Source organism: Mobula hypostoma, chromosome 9, assembly GCF_963921235.1.
Source record: "Mobula hypostoma chromosome 9, sMobHyp1.1, whole genome shotgun sequence".
NCBI lineage: Eukaryota > Metazoa > Chordata > Chondrichthyes > Myliobatiformes > Myliobatidae > Mobula > Mobula hypostoma.
In genome coordinates, this window is record NC_086105.1 from 100204685 (window position 1) to 100224312 (window position 19628).

The 19628-nt window shown below is 43.7% G+C and overlaps 1 protein-coding gene across 1 annotated transcript in view; it reads right to left on the reverse strand.

The window, feature by feature from the left end:
- The window catches only part of myo15aa (myosin XVAa), a 215240-nt gene that overhangs the window by 50968 nt on the left and 144644 nt on the right, over positions 1–19628 (reverse strand). Inside the window, exons 47-51 of the mRNA XM_063059557.1 lie at positions 9873–10084; positions 7721–7839; positions 5998–6070; positions 4523–4595; positions 3000–3073 (exon numbers count right to left, since the gene is read on the reverse strand). Of these exons, the coding sequence (XP_062915627.1) occupies positions 3000–3073; positions 4523–4595; positions 5998–6070; positions 7721–7839; positions 9873–10084 (551 nt within the window). The remainder of the gene's footprint in view (positions 1–2999; positions 3074–4522; positions 4596–5997; positions 6071–7720; positions 7840–9872; positions 10085–19628) is intronic.

Genomic DNA, 19628 nt, shown 5'->3' on the forward strand with positions numbered 1-19628 from the left:
ATCCCTCTACTCTTTTCTTAACCAAGTTCCTGTCAAATTGCTTTTAAACATTGTAAAGGTATTTCTCTATCAATGCCTCTGACAGTTTGTTCCATATAATCATCCCCATCTACTGTATGTGGGAAAATGCCCCCCAGGTCTCTCTTATTAGAGCCCAGCAGGACTCAGGATTGGAAAAGTTTCAATTGTTTGGATGTAAATCATTAAACGACAGTCACTATAAGACATTCAAAAATTGCTGGTCCAATAGCTTATACAGCATAATTGCCAACGGGGACTAAATGGTACCACATTAGTGAGTGCAAGCTGCTATAAGACACAAAGAAGGTGAGAAAAAGTGAAGTATGGAGTGAATATTATAGGTACAATGGAGGGCCCCTTCGTCGAGATTTGTACTCTGACCATGGTATGAGAATGTGCTAGCGTTAACAGCTCCTTTATCATTTCTCCTCTCTGATGTGGCAGCAGCTTGGAATGACCTGGGGATGACTAAATCTGGGGTATCCCTGGTTCGTGTTGCGGGGCGGTGGGGGGGGAGGATGCGTGGAAAGGGTAAATCATATTCTATGATAGGAGCAACTTCATCCAGGCATCAGAGTATTGGAATTCCTCAAAAGCAAAACGCCACTGATGTAAAAATGTAAATGATTAACACTGATCTTTCTGCTTTCTTCGAAGGAGAGACCAACAAAGTTGTCGATGTGAGTGTGGGTGGCTAATTATTAACTAGAAGGAAAATTCTCTGCTGTGTATTGTCCACATGCAATGTATAAGAGCTGGGGCCTGTGAGTAGAAAGTTCAAAGTAAATTTATTATCAAAGTACATTCAGTATATGTATACTCATTAAATCCAAAAACCATAATAGAATCAATGGAAGAGTGGTTTAAATGATCTATATTTGTGAAATCAATATTCATAGGAGGTGCAACTTCACAACAAAATAAAATTATTTGTTTACAGGATTCTAGTAAATTTTGGTCAAACTTATAGTTGGGATACAAATGTTGTAAAGACTCTGCTCCTACAGAATAACTTTGATCTTAGTAGGTCAGTGCCAGGTTTTAAAATAGTTTCCTACATTCTATTTGTACAGGGCGACCAATTTCTCATTTAAATACAAGACTTCCTGTCCAATATGAAATGTTAGCAACCCTATTCCGCCCTGCACATACACTCAGTTGCTCCTTTTTTAGGTATTTCCTTGTAAAAGGGTGCAGAGGAGATTTACAAGGATGTTGCCTGGATTGGGGAGCTTGCCTTATGAGAACAGGTTGAGTGAACCCGGTCTTTTCTCCTTGGAGCGACGGAGGATGAGAGGTGACCTGATAGGGGTGTATAAGATGATGGGAGGCATTGATCGTGTGGATAGTCAGAGGCTTTTTCCCCAGGGCTGAAATGGCTAACACGAGAGGACACAGTTTTAAGGTGCTTGGAATTGGGTACAGAGGAGATGTTGGGGTAAGTTTTTTACATGGAGAGTGGTGAGTGCATGGAATGGGCTGCCGGCAACGGTGGTGGAGGCGGATACGACAGGGTCTTTTAAGAGACTCCTGGATGGGTACATAGAGCTTAGAAAAATAGAGGGCTAGGTAATTTCTAAATAAGTACATGTTCAGCACAGCATTGTGGGCCATATTGTGCTGTAGGTTTTCTATATTTCTATGTTTCTATGAGTGTATGTTTGTGGTCTTTTGTTGCTGTAGCCCGTCCACTTCAAGGTTTGATGTGTTGTGTGTTCAGAGATGCTCTTCTGCACACCACTGATGTAATGTGTGGTTATTTGAGTTACTGTCACCTTCCCGTCAGCTTGAACCAGTCTGACCATTTTCCTCAGAACCTATCTCATTAACAAGACTTTTTGGTCCACAGAACCACCGCTCACTGGATTTTTTTTGTTTCTTTCTCCATTCTCCGTAAACTCTAGAAACTGTTGTGCATGAAAATCCCAGGAGATCAGCTGTCCTTGAGATACTCAAACCACCCTGTCTGGCACCAACAATCATTCCATTGTCAAACTCACTTGGATCACATTACTTCCCCATTCTGATGTTTGGTCTGAACAACATCTGAACCTTTTGACCATGTCTGCATGCTTTCATGCATTGAGTTGCTGCGACATGATTGGCTGATTAGATATTTGCATTAACAAACAGGTGTAGCAAGGGCAATTAGGGATGGGCAATAAATGCTGTCTCAGCTGGGGACGCCCACATCCTGTGAATGAATAATACATGAATAAAGTGGCCGCTGAGTATAACCCAACACAACACAGTCATGAACACAAGAATGCAAATGTGTACACACATTCCTATTGAGGAGGCAAACATATGTTTTGAGTAGAATGGGGCTATATATTTTAGAGTTCAGAAGATCAATTGGTGAAATGTGTGAGATTCTGAGGGAAACTGGCAGGGTAGATGCGGAGACCATGTTTTCTTAAGAGTGAAATTCTTTTCTCAGAGGATTGTGAATCTTTGGAAGCCTCTATTTCTCATGCTGTAAATACTGGGTAATTGATTTTATTAAAAGATTTTTGCACTACGGGGGATTCAAAGAGGCAGACAAGTGGAGATGAGGCCAAAAAGCAAATTAACCAAGATCTTATTGAGTAGCAGAACAGACTATGGTGATTACGTACAGTATATGGCCCACAATTCTCTCTCTCTCTCATACACACACACACACACTCACACACACTTTAGCTCAGTCTGACTTCCTTCTCGTTCCTCCTAAAAAACAATAGTCATAGAAAACTCACTAATTTGCAAAATCTTATTTCAAGTCATCTCCTGAACATCATCCTTTTAATGTTCATCTGATCAGGGATCTTTTTTTAAAAAAAATATATCCAATTGTCTTTCAAAGGTGAAGTTAAAGAGGCACACATATCTTTGAAGTCAAGGCCCTCAAAGAATGGCATTATAACATTCTGCTTATCAACATATATACACTATGCACAGTCACCCACTAAACAAGAGCACAGGCATGCACCCTTTACCTTAAGGATGGTGTAGATCACTTCTTCTTCTGTCTGGCCTTTGAGAGGATGATCCCCCATGAATTTCATGACAGCTGCAGGAAGGAGACATGGTTCAGTAACAAATGGAAGGGGATGGAGGAATCAACCATCTTTGTTCATTTGAGGTGAATGCGAAATTCAATACCCAGTTCACTACACTGGCCAATCCCATTTGTCAGTGGACCTCAGCACTACTAGAATTCTCACTCCTGAGGTCCACACTGGGTGGCAGGGTGGAGATATGTGTCTACCAAAGGAGGTGTAAGGAGAACCTTCCCTCCTAGGTCATCCTTGGGCAAGGTGTAGTACCTGTTCAGCCCCGTGATCAGGGTCATGTGATGCCATGGGAGCAGGTGGTGGATGGTCGGATGAGCAGCTGGTGCATGTCACAAGTCCTGGTTGTGCGACCACTGACACCCGGCAGACAATCTGAAGAGTATTGATAATGTCTGGGGTCATCTGTCTTGTAAAGACACTGCCCAGAAGAAGGCAATGGCAAACCACTTCTGTAGAAAAATTTGCCAAGGACAATCATGGTCATGAAAAGAGCATGATCACCCACGTAACATGACAAAACTCATAACTATGATAGCGATTATGTCCACACAAAAAACTATTAGAAAGTTTGCAGGATTGTTGAGTCTGTTTTAATATATGAGGTAGAGAACTCTACACAATAAAACAAACTGTGGAGATAATAGGCCACTTCTCCAAATATCTCTCTGATTCATTTAAATGTAGTGAGGAAGAATTTGGTGCCAAAAAAACCTCCTTAAAGATGCAAGGAGTACTAAGTTTCAGGGAGCTGGAGCTTTAAAGGCTGCAGAGAAAAATACCCCAAAGCCAGGCCAGGACAAGTAGCTCACAACCTCACAGAAGAGGTCCTGGGACAAGGATCTTAGCTTTAATATCCCAGGATCCTGCAGAGTGAATGAGGGAAATCATTTGGGTGTGGGTGTCAGAATGGGAGGGATCATGTTGAGGGGAGTTGATGTTGAGAGATCGTTCATATTCAGGTTCAAGCTGGACAGAAGTTTGAATGGGGCAGGAAAAAGGGGGAATGTGCTTGGGCCAAGAGTCGGGCTGAGGGGATGGAGGGTGGTGGTTAGGGGCAAGACATTGTTAGGCCAAAGGGTCATGTTGAAAATGTCAGGACTGGGGTAGAATTGATGATCAGGCTGACATGAGGGACTGATGAGAGGCTAGAAATCAATGCAGGCATTCAGCTTACTTCATGTGCCAAGAAATAGAAGAATTGAGTAAGAGGAAAATGATCTCTCAAAAGTTTGAGGCGAGAGTTCGTGGAATCGTTCTGAGGGGAGGGAAACGGACTGGGGCAAAGTGAGACTCTCACGACTCTATTTTCATAGCCAAGGTGAAGTTCATTTGGGAGGATGAAACCAGAGTGTCTGGTGTCCAGGATGTCCCATATTCCACTCCTGCAGCGAAATGATGAAGGTGACCTCTAATTTCACAAATAAGGAATCACCATTGAGTCTTACCAACAAAAATCTCGGCTGCTACTTTATTCATAATTTCATCGGAGAATTCAATCAGGGATTCTTGGATTGGAGTCTGTGAAGAAAGTCATTAAATTATTCATTAGGCATCTGCTTACATCATAAACTGACAGTGCTGCTCTGCAGATAAGTTGTTTTGCTGGTGTTTTGTTTTCTGATACATGTCCATGGACATGTACACCAGTTGAAGGGTGGGTGGGTATTTATTTCAAGGGCCGTTCACCTGCAGTGTCGACGCCTCGTCCCACCTACATTTGGCATATTACACTTCCGCCCATGGGCAGTCCTTCCCAAGTCCAAGCACGGCAATAATGGTTGCCCCTGCAGTATAGATCCCTGGAAATTCAATAATGCAATGAGGTCTCCAGTAGCTGTTCTTTTTTCAAATGAGGTGTTCCTTGTAACATTCTGTGAGCTCTTGGCGAATTATATTATAAAGTAAGAACCACTTATTAGCCTGCCACATGGTTGTCCCTCATCTTGGCAACAACCTGTAAGTTTGAAAATGCCCAGTGCTTAATTGCTGTGTGACCAAAAGACAATGCAGGATGTCACTCTATCTCCTAGAATACCTCTATTTGAAAAAAAAACTGTTAGGCAATCAAAATTTGATCTTTTCTGTTTGGAGGCATGATGACAATTGTTTCCTCTTCCTTTAAAAATTTGACCTGTCACTATCTGGGACAGGTCACTTTGATAGATTCTGTGGCAATCATACAGAGAATGATGTCATTTCATGTTCCATGCTCCTTGCTGGCAGTGAAAGTCTCCAAATACTAACTGAACCAATCAGGATAGAGAAGTATCTGTAGCAACACACAGGAACTCAGCAGGCCAGGCAGCATCTATGGAAAAGAGTACAGTCGAAGTTTCAGTTCTGCTGAAGGGATTCGGCTTGAAACGTTGACTGCACTTTTTACCCTGGATGCTGCCTGAACTGTTGAGTTCCTCCAGCATTTTGTGTGTGTTGCTCAGATTTCCAGCATCTGCAGACTTTCCCTTGTTAGAGAAAAATCTATATGTTGGGGAGAGTCCTGAATCAGAGCAGGTTCCCATCACTCAGGGACAAATCATATTCACAGAGAACAGAGGACAGGACACCAGGAATAACGTTGGGTTGAGGGTGGTTGCTGGTCTGCTTGGAGTCAATGGGCTGAAGGGCCTGTTTTTGTGCCTTTTCTCACTAGGATTCTTTGACTCTAGGGATGAAATCATATTAACTATGCAAAGCAGTCCTTCAAAAGTTTAAAAGGAGATTCCAATCTTCAAATAAGTTCTGCTTAAAGAACCAGTTTTTTCCTACAATATTTGTCCATTTACTATAAGCTGGCTGTGCAGTCTTATTGCTTATACCAGTTCTTTCACCAGGACCTCTCATATTGCCACTGGCTAGCAGCAGCCAGCTATAACTTCACCAACAGCAGCATCCGATCCCCAGCCCTCTTGGCAACTCTCACCTTTGAGTACTTTACCAGCTCTGACAGTTCCTTGTGATCTTTGGATTTTTTAGATTTCTCTTTATTAGATTCACTGTAGAAAGAAAATATTTGAGTAAAGGTAATTTAGGCCATTTTATATAAAATATTAGTTTGTTTACCATTGTAAGTGTCAGATCGTTAATTATGTTTCTAAGTAACGAATGAGGATCTATTATTTCTTGCTTTCTTTCCCCCTTGATTCCCCCCTTCAGAGGTCAAACCCCACATCTCAGCATCTCCTTTAATTTGCACTGTAGTGCATCATCTAGATAAACAGTCTAACAGAAGAGCAAGAAAGATTGGATGACAAACAAGCTATTTGGATAGGTCATACATTCGAATCTTTATTGGTGGAAAGTGGCCTTAATTCTGAGTCTGAAGTGCTAGAAGTTAAACTGTGACTAGAATCTGTGAATGTCCTTACATTGGAAATGACATAAAAGAGAAGTGAGGGAGGGAGCCTTGTCACTTACTGTGTCTGTGTGTGTGTGTGTTGCATTCATTCAGTACCAAAGACCCAAAAGGTTTACTGAGTCAGTGTTTGAGAAGTGTGCCAGTGAAGGAGGGCAATTTAGCCAACCATCTGACAAAGTGAGATCACGTGAGCTCTAAACACTGTGAATCAGATAACCTGGATAATTAAACTGTCAAACTAGGCAGCTAATTACGGAGTCTAAGGGGTCTTAATTATTTATTATCTCTAGTCAATGCCACAGTTAATATTTCACATCAAATAGTGATTTTACAGCATTGCGATAGTTACAATTCACAGCCATTTCACTGCTATAGTGTGTTCTGTTTTGTAACTCCAAAATATAAAACTAATTGAAAGTAAAACATGGAGCCAGAAGATGTGTGTCTTAGTTTCATTTTAACTTCAAGTGAGACACGCACTTATGATGTGGTAATGTCATGCTGTATGCCATTCACATACTTTTACACATAACCCATGATGAATTATGCAAGCAACAAAGAATGCTTAACAAAACAATATATTTACAATATTACTTAAATATTACCGAAATATTAAATACACTGGAATATCCTGAGGTTGGGAAAGGTACCGCAGCAATGCGAGTCATTCTTCAGTGCCGAGTTACAGGAAGATGCTGATTTTCCTGTGGAACTATTGCTGCTGGATTTAAGAAACTGCTGACTAAATGGCATTGTAATCAGTTGCTGATTGCATGATTAAATTTATGCGTACTCAATAAATATTTGTTACATGCCCTCAAAAAAGTGACATGTAACCAAGTTTATAGCATATAGTCTGTAATCTAAACCCCTTCATGTTGCTCTAGATTTCAATTGATCAAAATTTTGAGGGTAAACTAATTGAATTACTAAATTAGCTTCTTTTCAAATGGTTAATATCAAACAAATGTGGTGTACGTAAGAGAAAGACAGAGAGAAAGAGCGAACTAGCAAAATTTAAAGGTAAAATTCCATCACCAGACACATTGAGCAAGATTTGCTGAACAAATGGGAGAAATGGGTAGCGGATTGCTGATTAAGCATTGGGATAATGCTAGATAACTGATCTTAACCAGGTTTACACTTGGAAAGGAAACATCTCAAAAAGCCAAAGAGGATATACTCAGGATCTATACAATAATCTGGGTTGTAGTACACAAGGTTGCAATTTTGGGCACTATTGGTGCTACCCAAAGTTATCACTGGTCAATAATTGTCATCCTCTCACCTTCTAAAATTCTGTGACTGGCGGAAATATTTCTTTGCAAATTCTGTCATGGTGTACTGATTATCCTGAAGACCATAGTCAGGGATACTGTCCATAAACTCACTGACCGGGAGGGAGACCTGCAGAAAAGATTAAAAGTTACGCATTCATGATCTTGGCATTTATTTTCAAGGATGATAAGCAAAGGTCGCTTCTTTAAAAAAAAGCAAGGATCATTATGAATAGGAAATCTACAGTCAGCCTGGGTTACATCAGCTGCGATCCTTCCCCGATTAGTCTTGTGCATCAGCATGTTGGGTGAGGGTCAAATTTGTTGTGATGTCACTTGTAGTTTTCAAGTGAATAAATCAGAGCAGTCCAGCATCTCTGAAACTAGTCCCTGGTAAGGAACCAAACACCACAGGGGGCAAGGTGAGGAAATATTTAAAATATTTCTTATTAATTTGTCCACACAATTCTAACATCTGCCACTAGCCTCAACTCAGTGGCAACAAGAGCTCCATTCCCACCTCTCTGGGAGCCAGATGGAAGGATGGCAGGGTGACGGAAGCTGGTCCAAAATCTAAACCTCACATTGTTGGCACTTCACTGCTCACCCAACCACCCGGCTCTATGCAGAGTGCATCGTGACTTCACCCTGAGACCCAGACGAACAGCACTCTCTCACCTGCTTATAAAACTGACTAATAGAGAGTAAAGCAGCAAATTTTATACATTGTTAATAGACTTCTCTCTTTTTCTGCTTTGAGTCTTAAATATAGTGTTTCACGATGTGTGGTAGAGATCTTTAGGTCACATTCCCACTGATTATTGATGCTGTTTATTCCATTCCACTGCTAATGTTATCACAGTATCTATTCCCACAGATACTGACTCCCATTCTATTCATACTGATTCCTTATCACTGATACTGATTCTAAATAATCCATTCCCACTGATCAAGGTACCAATCTTCCTACTCATTCCTGACTAGGTGTACATCCAATCCCACAAGGTACAGTTCGCTCCTGTTAATCATAGCACAGTACCAGACCATTTCCTTGATAATGACCCTGTGCATTTCATTGTGTTGAGGGGGCTGAGTATTGTACGTGAAAATCAGCCACAGATCATCTTCACCTGTCTGCACCTACGAGGGTCATCGAACACCGGCGGATGTAGGAAACCTGCTGAATTCTACGTCTCCCTAATGCATTGAATTCAGGTACTCTTAAACTCAAAACTCAGTAGTAAGATCATTTGTCAGTTTGAGAATCCCTGGCTGATCTTGTTTAATTGAATGCTACTTCAAATTTGAGTGACTGTCCAGGATGCGATTATTTTTTTTGGAAATTTTCCTGTAACTATTCTAAAAGTAAATGGATGTTCATAAATGTAAGCTTCGTATCCAAAATACTGTGATGAAGTTGGATAGAGTACATGAAAGATCTGCAACCAATGTCCATTATGGCAATCACCCGCGGCACATTCACTATAGGAGAGTAAAAATGACCCACCACCCATTACTTTACTACTTTTCCCTTGATATCCAATATCATGCAGTTAAAGAGGTTGCTCTTTACCATGAAATGATGAATATTACATTAGCATAGAACCATAGAGCATAGAAATCTACAGCACATCACAGGCCCTTCAGCCCACAGTGCTGTACCGACCATGTAACCTACTCTAGAAACTACCTAGTATTTCCCTACCGCATAGCTCTCTATTTTTCTAAGCTACATGTACCTATCTAAGAGTGTCTTAGAAGACCTTGTTGTATCTGCCTCCACCACTATTGCTGGCAGTGCATTCCACGCACCCACCACACTCTGTATGAAAAACTTACTTCTAACATCCCCCTTGTACCTACTTCCAAGTACCTCTCGTGTTAGCCATTTCAGCCCTGGGAAAAAGCCTTTGACTATCCACACAACCAATGCCTCTCATCATCTTATACATCTCTATCAGGTCACCTCTCATCCTCCATTGCTCCAAGGAGAAAAGGCCAAGTTCACTCAACCTATTCTCATAAGGCATGCTCTCCAATTCAGGCAATATCCTTGTAAGTCTCCTCTGCGCTGTCTCTACAGTACCCACATCCTTCCGGTAGACTAAGCAGCAGCACAAAATAAAGATATGCAGTGAATGGCCGAGAAGATCAGTCTCACACCTCTGTTTTCCTGTCAAGCTCCTCAGCTGCCGCCGTCGATCCCACAGCAGCTGCCACCGTGCCTGAGGAAGAAGCTGCCACTGTACCCTTCTTGTCCCTCGGTTCTTCTTTCTTGTCCGTACTCAGGTGAATAAAATCTGGGGCGGCCACAGGCTGTACATGATCTATAGGAACCATCCCGGACCGGCCATGGAAAGCTCCAAACTTCCATCCTGTCCAAACATGCAAACGGTTCATTTAAAAACTGCTCTTTGTAATAGGCACACACATCTTCATTCACCTCAGTGTGCTCCTTCAGAAAATGAGCACTGTGCTCATCAGGAGTGCTGAAAACTCGAACAGGTTGTCAGGAAGGCTAAAAGGGACCTTGAGATGTGTTTGGCAATTAAAACTAAAGGGAATCCCAAGGTACTAAACAAGTACCTGTGCTTCACATCGGTATTCACCAAGGAGAGGTACGTGGGCGATAGCAAGATCAGGCATGGGAATGCTGATAGGCTAGAATAAGAATGAGGGAACGTTGGGTCTCTTCATCAGTCAAGGTTTGAGAATGAAAGTCAGGAAGTCATGTTGCAGTTGTATAAAACTTTAGTTAGGCATCATTTGTGTACGTGTGCATTGTGTGTCACTCTGATCACCCTCTTACAGGACGTGGAGAGAAAAAAAACATAGTCCAAGTCCCTGTGTCCATGAATGTTGCTGCAGTCTGCAGTTGAATACAAAACAGCTTGACTTCTGATAAACGAACACAGGGGGTCGCACCAACTCCAGCGTGGACGCCATGCCACACCACCTGCAGCACGCTGGTGGAGCGCCCGACTCCGACACCTCCCCCTAGGCGGCTGCAAACAGGCGACACGGAGGCTTGAGGCCTAGTCTTTGCTGCAACCGAGGCCACGCAGCTGCCTTGCCGTTCACCAATAATCCAACAAATTCAACTTCTGATATCCCACACCACTGATGCCCAACAGGGACTTGAGATCACAAGAAAAGCGACTAAGATGATCGCTCACTGTTGGACCGGCACCACCTTCAGTTTCTCCACCACCGAACAACTCACTGATGGGGTAGACCATCAGTACTTTAAGTGCTTAATGTCTAGCAGGGTCTTGTGATCATAAAACTATGTTTAAAATGACAATAACACCATTGGTTGACTCCACAGAAGCTGCTGCATTCATCAACATGTCATCATCTTACTGGAAGTGAGAAGAGGCAGGTGGGCTTCAATCCAGAAAAGTGTGAATTGATTCTCTTCGGAAGGTCGCTCTTGAAGGCTGGATGCAGGGTTAATGGCAGGATTCTTAACAGTGTGGAAGAACAGAGTTCTTGGGGATCAGTGGGGTTCACATCCATAGGTCCCACAAGGCTATGGTGCAAGTTGATAGGGTGGTTAAGAAGGGCTATGGTGTGTTGGCTTTCATTAGTTGGGGGATTCAGTTCACGAGCTGTGAGGGATTGCAGTAGCTCTATAAAACCTCAGTTAGACCACACCTGGAGTACAGGTATTGTGTTCAGCTTTGGTGGCCTCACTGCAGGAAGGATGCGGAATCTTTAGAGACAGTGCAGAGGAGAATTACCAGGATGCTGCCTGGATTAGGGAGCATGTCTTATGAGGATAGGTTGAGGGAGCTTCCTTGGAGAGGAGGAGGAAGAGGGGTGACGACAGAGGTGTCCAAGTTTGTAAGAGACATAGTTTGAATGGAGAGCCAGAGACTTTTTCCCAGGGAAGAAATGGCTTATTCAAAAGGGGGGTCATTTTAAATCATTGGGACGGAAGTATAGGGGGGAATATCAGAGAGTTTTTTTTACACAGTTAGTGGTAGGCACATGGAATGGGCTGTCAGTGGTGGTGGTAGAGACAGGTACAAGTATGCTTGGAAAGGCATGTGGCTGAAAGAAAAATGGAGGGCTATGTGGAAGGGAAGGGTTAGATTGATCATGGAGTTGGTTAAAGGGTCAACACAGTCTTGTGGGCTGAAGGGCCTGTACTGTGCTGTATTCTTCTATGTTACCACTTACTACCTTGGGATTCATTTGCTTGCAGGCATTTATAGGAATATAAAGAAATACAATAGAATTTACAAAAAAAATTATATACAAAGACTGACAAAAACAATGTGCAAAAGAAGACAAATTGTGTAAATAAAAAAACTGAGAATATGAGTTGAAAGAGTCCTCGAAAGTCAGTCTGCAGGCAGCAGGATCAGTTCAGGGTTATGGTTAGTGAAGTTCAGGAGCCTGATGGCTGTACGGTAATAGTTCCCCCTGAACCTGGCGCTGTGGGACCGGGACCCATGACTTCTGTGTCTCTTGTCTGATGGTGGTAGAGAGAAGAGAGCACGGCCTGGATGGTGGGGGTCTTGGATGATGGATGCTGCTTTCTTGTGGCAGCGCTCCATGTAAATGACTTAATGGTGGGGAGGGCTTCGCCCGTGATGGATTGGGAACTATCCACCACTCTCCATAGTTTCTTTCTGTTCCTGAGCATTGATGTTTCCATACCAGATCATGATGCAACAACGAGGAAATCTGCAGATGCTGGAATTTCAAGCAACACATAAAAGTTGCTGGTGAACGCAGCAGGCCAGGCAGCATCTCTAGGAAGAGGTACAGTCGACGTTTCAGGCTGAGACCCTTCGTCAGGACTAACTGAAGGAAGAGTTAGTAAGAGATTTGAAAGTGGGAGGGGGAGGGGGAGATCCGAAATGATAGGAGAAGACAGGAGGGGGAGGGATGGAGCCAAGAGCCGGACAGGTGATTGGCAAAAGGGATATGAGAGGATCATGGGACAGGAGGCCCAGGGAGAAAGAAAGGGGGAGGGGGGAAGCCCAGAGGATGGGCAAGGGATATAGTGAGAGGGACAGAGGGAGAAAAATAAAAGAGAGAGAGAAAAAATTAATAATAATAATAATAAATAAATAAATAACCGGGTACGAAGGGGAGGTGGGGCATTAATGGAAGTTAGAGAAGTCAATGTTTATGCCATCAGGTTGGAGGCTATCCAGACAGAAAATATGGTGTTGGAACAAGTTATGATGCTCCCCACTGTGCACCTATAGAGGTTTATCAAAGTTTTTGGTGACACGCTAAATTTACAAAAACATCTAAGAAACTTGGAGACACTGTTGTGCCTTCTTTGTAATGGTAGTTATGTGCTGGCCCCAGGACAGATCCTCTGAAATCATGGCACCAAGGAATTTAAAGCTTCTGACCCTCTCCACCTCCGATCCCCTAATGAGGACTGGCTCATGGACCTCTGGCTTCTTCCTCCTGTAGTTGATAATCAGCTCTGTGGTTTTGCCGACGTTGACTGAGAGGTTGTTGTGGCACACCTCTAGACACACACCAGAGGGTAGAGGTTTAAATTAAGAGGGGAAAGTTTAAAGGAGATGTGCAAGACAGAGGGGTAGGTACCTCCTCTAACTTCCGCTAATGCCCCACCTCCCCCTCGTACCCCATCTGTTACTTATTTTTATACACACATTCTTTCTCTCACTCTCCTTTTTCTCCCTCTGTCCCTCTGAATATACCTCTTGCCCATCCTCTGGGTCCCCCCCCACCTCCTTGTCTTTCTTCCCGAACCTCCTGTCCCATGATCCTCTCGTATCCCCTTTTGCCTATCACCTGTCCAGCTCTTGGCTCTGTCCCTCCCCCTCCTGTCTTCTCCTATCATTTTAGATCTCCCCCTCCCCCTCCAACTTTCAAATTCCTTACTCACTCTTCCTTCAGTTAGTCCTGACGAAGGGTCTTGGCCTGAAACGTTGACTGCACCTCTTCCTACAGATGCTGCCTGGCCTGCTGCGTTCACCAGCAACTTTTATGTATGTTGATTTTATTGCTACCCTCTGCTATCTATCACTAAGCCAGTTTTGACCTAATTGGCTTGCCATGGATTCCATGTGGACCAGCCTAATGTGTAGGACTTTGTCAAGTACTAAAGTTCATTCAGACAATATCTACTACTTGTTTTTATCAATCTTTTTAGTTAGCTCCTCAATACATTCAATCAAAATAGTGAGATAGGATTTTCCCTGCATAAAGCTGTGTCAACTATCCCTGATTAGTCAGTGCCTTTCCAAATCTACATAATTCTTATCGCTTGGGATTTTCTCCCATAATCTCCCTGTGGCTGATTAATCCTAACTCGTCTGTACACGCTACTGTTCTTAAATAAAGGAACAGCATTATCTATCCTCCAGCCTTTGGCTCCAATCCTGTGGCTAACAAAGATGTAAAAATCTCTGTGGAGCCCCAACTATCTCTTTCCTTGCTTTCAATACCAACATGGAATAGATCTCCAGCCCTGGAGATTTATCGACCCTTGTCTATGCCATGATGCCTCCTCCTTCTGCTCGAGATTATCAGAGGATTTGACTCTGCACGACAGACAGTAAGGGCTGCTGGTCTCTCAGCACAGTATTCTTCTCCTTGTATATCTGCCACAGAGCCAAATCCTTGATAGATTGACTGTGGTATATCTTTCTTTCAAGACATTTGATCTGCAGGAACTCCCTCCTCACCATCTTTGTCCACCATTTTATACTCTCCTGACAGCAGAGATATGAGCCGTGCCCACATCCTGCTATAGCCTCATTGTGGGGAAATCTCCTTGCTTCCTTCTCCAGCCAGTCAAGAACTGACTTGAAAAGTCAGCAGCTGAGTTGTAAAGTACCTGTTTGTGGAAGCCGTTCAACCAAGATGAGCTTTGCGGACGTAAGCCAGTGACCCCAAAGTTTACTGCAATGGGAGCTACTGAGACATAGGAGGCATACAGCAGTGAGAAGTTGAGGGAATTAATTCCGGTTCCTGATGAAGGGTCTCGGCCCAGAATGTCAACTGTTTAGTCCCCTCCATAGATGCTGCCTGACCTGTGAATCCTCTGCGTTTTGTGTTTGTGGTTCTGGATTTCCAGCATCTGCAGAATCTCTTGCGTTTATAATGCTGGCTCCATTTTGTCCAGATCGCAAGATAATGGAGTCGGAGAGCTACTTCCCCCATTTCTCCCTGATGATTTACCACACTGCTGGGTACCAGACTGATCCCTTATCCCAAGCAGCAGCTGAAATCTCCTGAGAATGACGGAACTCAAGAGCAAGGTTATTTGTTTAACGATGTGTGCTTGGAACACATTGGGCCTGGAGGGTCATACACATTCACAAAATGCAAACTCTTTTTTACAAGACTCTACTTGTTTTACCCACCATGGCGGGGGAGTCACCCTTGACCAGCCTTTGACTTTTTTCCTGTTTAGAAGAGGTTTGTGTCCTTCAAGATTTGACTCCATGAACTCATGCTCCATATAAAGTTGAAACTTTACAAAGCACACGTGAAGCCTCACTTGGAGTATTGTGGGCAGGTTTGGGCCCCTTATCTTAGAAAGAATCTGCTGAAACTGGAGAGGGTTCAAAGGAGGTTCACAAAAATAATTCAAGGATTGAACCGCATGTCATACGAAGAGCGCCTGATGACTCTGGGCCTGTATTCACTAGAATTCAGAAGGGTGAGAGGTGACCTCATTGAAACCTATTGAATGCTGAAGAGCCTTGATAGAGTGGATGTGGAGAAGATGTTTCCTGTGGTGGGAGAGTCTAAGACCAGAGAACACAGCCTCAGAATAGAGGGGCGTCCTTTTAGAATGGATATGAGGAAGAATTTCTTTAGCTAGAGAGTGGTGAATCTGTGGAATTCTTTGCCACAGGCAGCTGTGGAGGCCAAGTTTTTATGTATATTTAAGGCAGAGGATGATAAATTGTTGATTGGTCAGGGCATGAAGGGATATGGGAGAAGGCAAGAGACTGGAGCTGAGAGGAAAATGGGATAAGCTATGATGAAGTGGCAGAGCAGACACGATGGGCCAAATGGCCTAATTTTGCTCCTATTATATTATGGTCTTCTAGGGCAGACAGTAAGGGCTACTGGTCCCTCAGCACATTATGAAAGTGCCTCAGCAGGCTGATGTATGAAGGCTTCACCCTTACCAACCTTGGATCCATGTGGTTTCATCTCCCAGAACAGTGTTGGCAATGAACAATGCCAAGATCTCTCCAGTAACATAAAATGATCACAGTGAGATGGCGGGTTATTGATATACAGTGTCTGATCACAACAGAGCCGGCGGGTTATTGATATACGGTGTCTGATCACAACTGAGCCGGTGGGTTATTGATATACAGTGTCTGATCACAGTGAGCTGGCGGGTTATTGATATACAGTGTCTGATCACAACTGAGCTGGCGGGTTATTGATATACAGTGTCTGATCACAGTGAGCTGGCGGGTTATTGATATACAGTGTCTGATCACAACAGAGCCGGCGGGTTATTGATATACAGTGTCTGATCACAGTGAGCTGGCGGGTTATTGATATACAGTGTCTGATCACAGTGAGCTGGCGGGTTATTGATATACAGTGTCTGATCACAAGTGAGCTGGCGGGTTATTGATATACAGTGTCTGATCACAGTGAGCTGGCGGGTTATTGATATACAGTGTCTGATCACAACTGAGCTGGCGGGTTATTGATATACAGTGTCTGATCACAACAGAGCCGGCGGGTTATTGATATACAGTGTCTGATCACAGTGAGCTGGCGGGTTATTGATATACAGTGTCTGATCACAGTGAGCTGGCGGGTTATTGATATACAGTGTCTGATCACAAGTGAGCTGGCGGGTTATTGATATACAGTGTCTGATCACAACTGAGCCGGTGGGTTATTGATATACAGTGTCTGATCACAGTGAGCTGGTGGGTTATTGATATACAGTGTCTGATCACAACAGAGCCGGTGGGTTATTGATATACAGTGTCTGATCACAACAGAGCCGGCGGGTTATTGATATACAGTGTCTGATCACAGTGAGCTGGTGGGTTATTGATATACAGTGTCTGATCACAGTGAGCTGGCGGGTTATTGATATACAGTGTCTGATCACAGTGAGCTGGCGGGTTATTGATATACAGTGCCTGATCACAACAGAGCCGGTGGGTTATTGATATACAGTGTCTGATCACAACAGAGCCGGTGGGTTATTGATATACAGTGTCTGATCACAGTGAGCTGGCGGGTTATTGATATACAGTGTCTGATCACAAGTGAGCTGGCGGGTTATTGATATACAGTGTCTGATCACAGTGAGCTGGCGGGTTATTGATATACAGTGTCTGATCACAAGTGAGCTGGCGGGTTATTGATATACAGTGTCTGATCACAGTGAGCTGGCGGGTTATTGATATACAGTGTCTGATCACAACTGAGCCGGCGGGTTATTGATATACAGTGTCTGATCACAGTGAGCTGGCGGGTTATTGATATACAGTGTCTGATCACAGTGAGCTGGTGGGTTATTGATATACAGTGTCTGATCACAGTGAGCTGGCGGGTTATTGATATACAGTGTCTGATCACAAGTGAGCCGGCGGGTTATTGATATACAGTGTCTGATCACAGTGAGCTGGCGGGTTATTGATATACAGTGTCTGATCACAGTGAGCTGGCGGGTTATTGATATACAGTGTCTGATCACAAGTGAGCTGGCGGGTTATTGATATACAGTGTCTGATCACAGTGAGCTGGCGGGTTATTGATATACAGTGTCTGATCACAGTGAGCTGGCGGGTTATTGATATACAGTGTCTGATCACAGTGAGCCGGTGGGTTATTGATATACAGTGCCTGATCACAACAGAGCCGGTGGGTCATTGATATACAGTGTCTGATCACAACAGAGCTGGTGGGTTATTGATATACAGTGTCTGATCACAGTGAGCTGGCGGGTTATTTATATACAGTGTCTGATCACAAGTGAGCTGGCGGGTTATTGATATACAGTGTCTGATCACAGTGAGCCGGCGGGTTATTGATATATAGTGTCTGATCACAACTGAGATGGCGGGTTATTGATATACAGTGTCTGATCACAGTGAGCTGGCGGGTTATTGATATACAGTGTCTGATCACTCACAGTGAGCTGGCGGGTTATTGATATACAGTGCCTGATCACAACAGAGCCGGTGGGTCATTGATATACAGTGTCTGATCACAACAGAGCCGGTGGGTTATTGATATACAGTGTCTGATCACAGTGAGCTGGCGGGTTATTGATATACAGTGTCTGATCACAGTGAGCTGGCGGGTTATTGATATACAGTGTCTGATCACAACTGAGATGGCGGGTTATTGATATACAGTGTCTGATCACAGTGAGCTGGCGGGTTATTGATATACAGTGTCTGATCACAGTGAGCCGGCGGGTTATTGATATACAGTGTCTGATCACAGTGAGCTGGCGGGTTATTGATATACAGTGTCTGATCACAGTGAGCTGGTGGGTTATTGATATACGGTGTCTGATCACAGTGAGCTGGCGGGTTATTGATATACAGTGTCTGATCACAACTGAGCCGGCGGGTTATTGATATACAGTGTCTGATCACAGTGAGCCGGCGGGTTATTGATATACAGTGTCTGATCACAGTGAGCTGGTGGGTTATTGATATACAGTGTCTGATCACAGTGAGCCGGCGGGTTATTGATATACAGTGTCTGATCACAGTGAGCCGGCGGGTTATTGATATACAGTGTCTGATCACAGTGAGCTGGCGGGTTATTGATATACAGTGTCTGATCACAGTGAGCTGGCGGGTTATTGATATACAGTGTCTGATCACAACTGAGCTGGTGGGTTATTGATATACAGTGTCTGATCACAGTGAGCCGGTGGGTTATTGATATACAGTGTCTGATCACAGTGAGCTGGCGGGTTATTGATATACAGTGTCTGATCACAACTGAGCTGGCGGGTTATTGATATACAGTGTCTGATCACAGTGAGCTGGCGGGTTATTGATATACAGGTCTGATCACAACTGAGCTGGCGGGTTATTGATATACAGTGTCTGATCACAGTGAGCTGGCGGGTTATTGATATACAGTGTCTGATCACAACTGAGCCGGTGGGTTATTGATATACAGTGTCTGATCACAGTGAGCCGGCGGGTTATTGATATACGGTGTCTGATCACAGTGAGCTGGCGGGTTATTGATATACAGTGTCTTATCACAGTGAGCTGGCGGGTTATTGATAGACGGTGTCTGATCACAGTGAGCTGGCGGGTTATTGATATACAGCGTCTGATCACAACTGAGCTGGCGGGTTATTGATATACAGTGTCTGATCACAGTGAGCCGGCGGGTTATTGATATACAGTGTCTGATCACAGTGAGCTGGCGGGTTATTGATATACAGTGTCTGATCACAGTGAGCTGGCGGGTTATTGATATACAGTGTCTGATCACAGTGAGCTGGAGGGTTATTGATATACAATGTCTGATCACAGTGAGCTGGCAGGTTATTGATATACAGTGTCTGATCACAGTGAGCCGGTGGGTTATTGATATACAGTGTCTGATCACAGTGAGCTGGAGGGTTATTGATATACAGTGTCTGATCACAACTGAGATGGCGGGTTATTGATATACAGTGCCTGATCACAGTGAGCTGGCGGGTTATTGATATACAGTGTCTGATCACAACTGAGCCGGTGGGTTATTGATATACAGTGTCTGATCACAGTGAGCTGGTGGGTTATTGATATACGGTGTCTGATCACAGTGAGCTGGCGGGTTATTGATATACAGTGTCTGATCACAACTGAGCCAGCGGGTTATTGATATACAGTGTCTGATCACAACTGAGCCGGTGGGTTATTGATATACAGTGTCTGATGACAGTGAGCTGGTGGGTTATTGATA